This window comes from Microtus ochrogaster, chromosome 10 (genome assembly GCF_000317375.1).
Source record: "Microtus ochrogaster isolate Prairie Vole_2 chromosome 10, MicOch1.0, whole genome shotgun sequence".
Classification (NCBI taxonomy): domain Eukaryota; kingdom Metazoa; phylum Chordata; class Mammalia; order Rodentia; family Cricetidae; genus Microtus; species Microtus ochrogaster.
In genome coordinates this window covers 48,221,792-48,222,749 of record NC_022016.1, presented here as the reverse complement: position 1 = coordinate 48,222,749, position 958 = coordinate 48,221,792, and the positions used below count along the sequence as shown (strand labels likewise).

Here is a 958-nt window from a genome sequence, read left to right as displayed (position 1 = left end):
TGGCAATGGAACTGCCCCCAGGTGGTTCTTCGTTTCAATCACAAATGACACCTTGTCAAAACACCAAACTTTTCACCTGTAAACCTCAGTTTACTCATTCTTAAAACGCAACACCCGTTCAGTGGTGTTTGGGGGAAACACACACACACACACACACACACACACACACGAAAACGTTGGCCGCGTGCCAATTGCACCATCTGGCGCAGAGGTGTGAGACAGAGGTTATCTGTGTACAGCGTTGGATTTGATGCCAAATCTTTATCTTTGCATTTGCACCGTGACCAACTGGTAGGAGCATTCCTCATCCGCTTCCACGTCTGCAGAAGTCTACCCGAGGCCCCGAGACAGCGTGTGTCGCCGAGCCTGAGAACCTCGGTTCGATTCCTGAGCATGGTGGAAGGACAAAAACCGACTCAGGCGAGCGGTCCTATGAGCGCCATTCGAGCCCTGACAAAAATTAAATGTTTTTTATTAAAAAAAAAAAAAGCCAACGCCAAAAGACCACTGTGTGAGGAGAAAAAAAAAAATTAAGAACCTGGCGTACAGCAAAACAAAGACAGAGTCCCTTCCTTTCCGTGTCCCTTGACTCTCGAGCATCACCTCCAGCTCCCGCGTGCACCCAGACCAGAAGCCGCCCGGTGGCCGTACGCACCGGCCACACACACAGGTGGACCAGCGCGTCGGGAAGCCATCTTTCCCAGTCAGACGATCACGGTCACACCCTCCCGTGCCCGACAGCCGGGTCCCCGCACAAAGGCTGCCTCCCCTCCCCCGCCACCCCGGCTCTCAGCCCCAGGGACCGGCGGCTGGGCCCGGCCTCACCTTCGCTCGCTTGCGCCGGCTGGTCCGTCGGCCCTCCGGGGTCTCGGCTATTCCCGTCTCCATGGGCGTCGCGGAGCCGGGCCCGGCCGTGGGCCCCGCCTGAGGCCCGGCGGACCCGGGAGGCTCGGCCAGG

The 958-nt window shown here is 57.9% G+C and overlaps 1 protein-coding gene across 1 annotated transcript in view; it reads right to left on the bottom strand.

The window, feature by feature from the left end:
* Kdm1a (lysine demethylase 1A) overlaps nt 1-957 on the bottom strand; it is a gene marked incomplete at its 5' end in the record, with an annotated part of 56,635 nt that extends 55,678 nt beyond the window's left edge. Inside the window, one exon of the mRNA XM_026782273.1 lies at nt 826-957. Within this exon, the coding sequence (XP_026638074.1) occupies nt 826-957 (132 nt within the window). The remainder of the gene's footprint in view (nt 1-825) is intronic.
* Nucleotide 958: the final 1 nt, after the last annotated feature.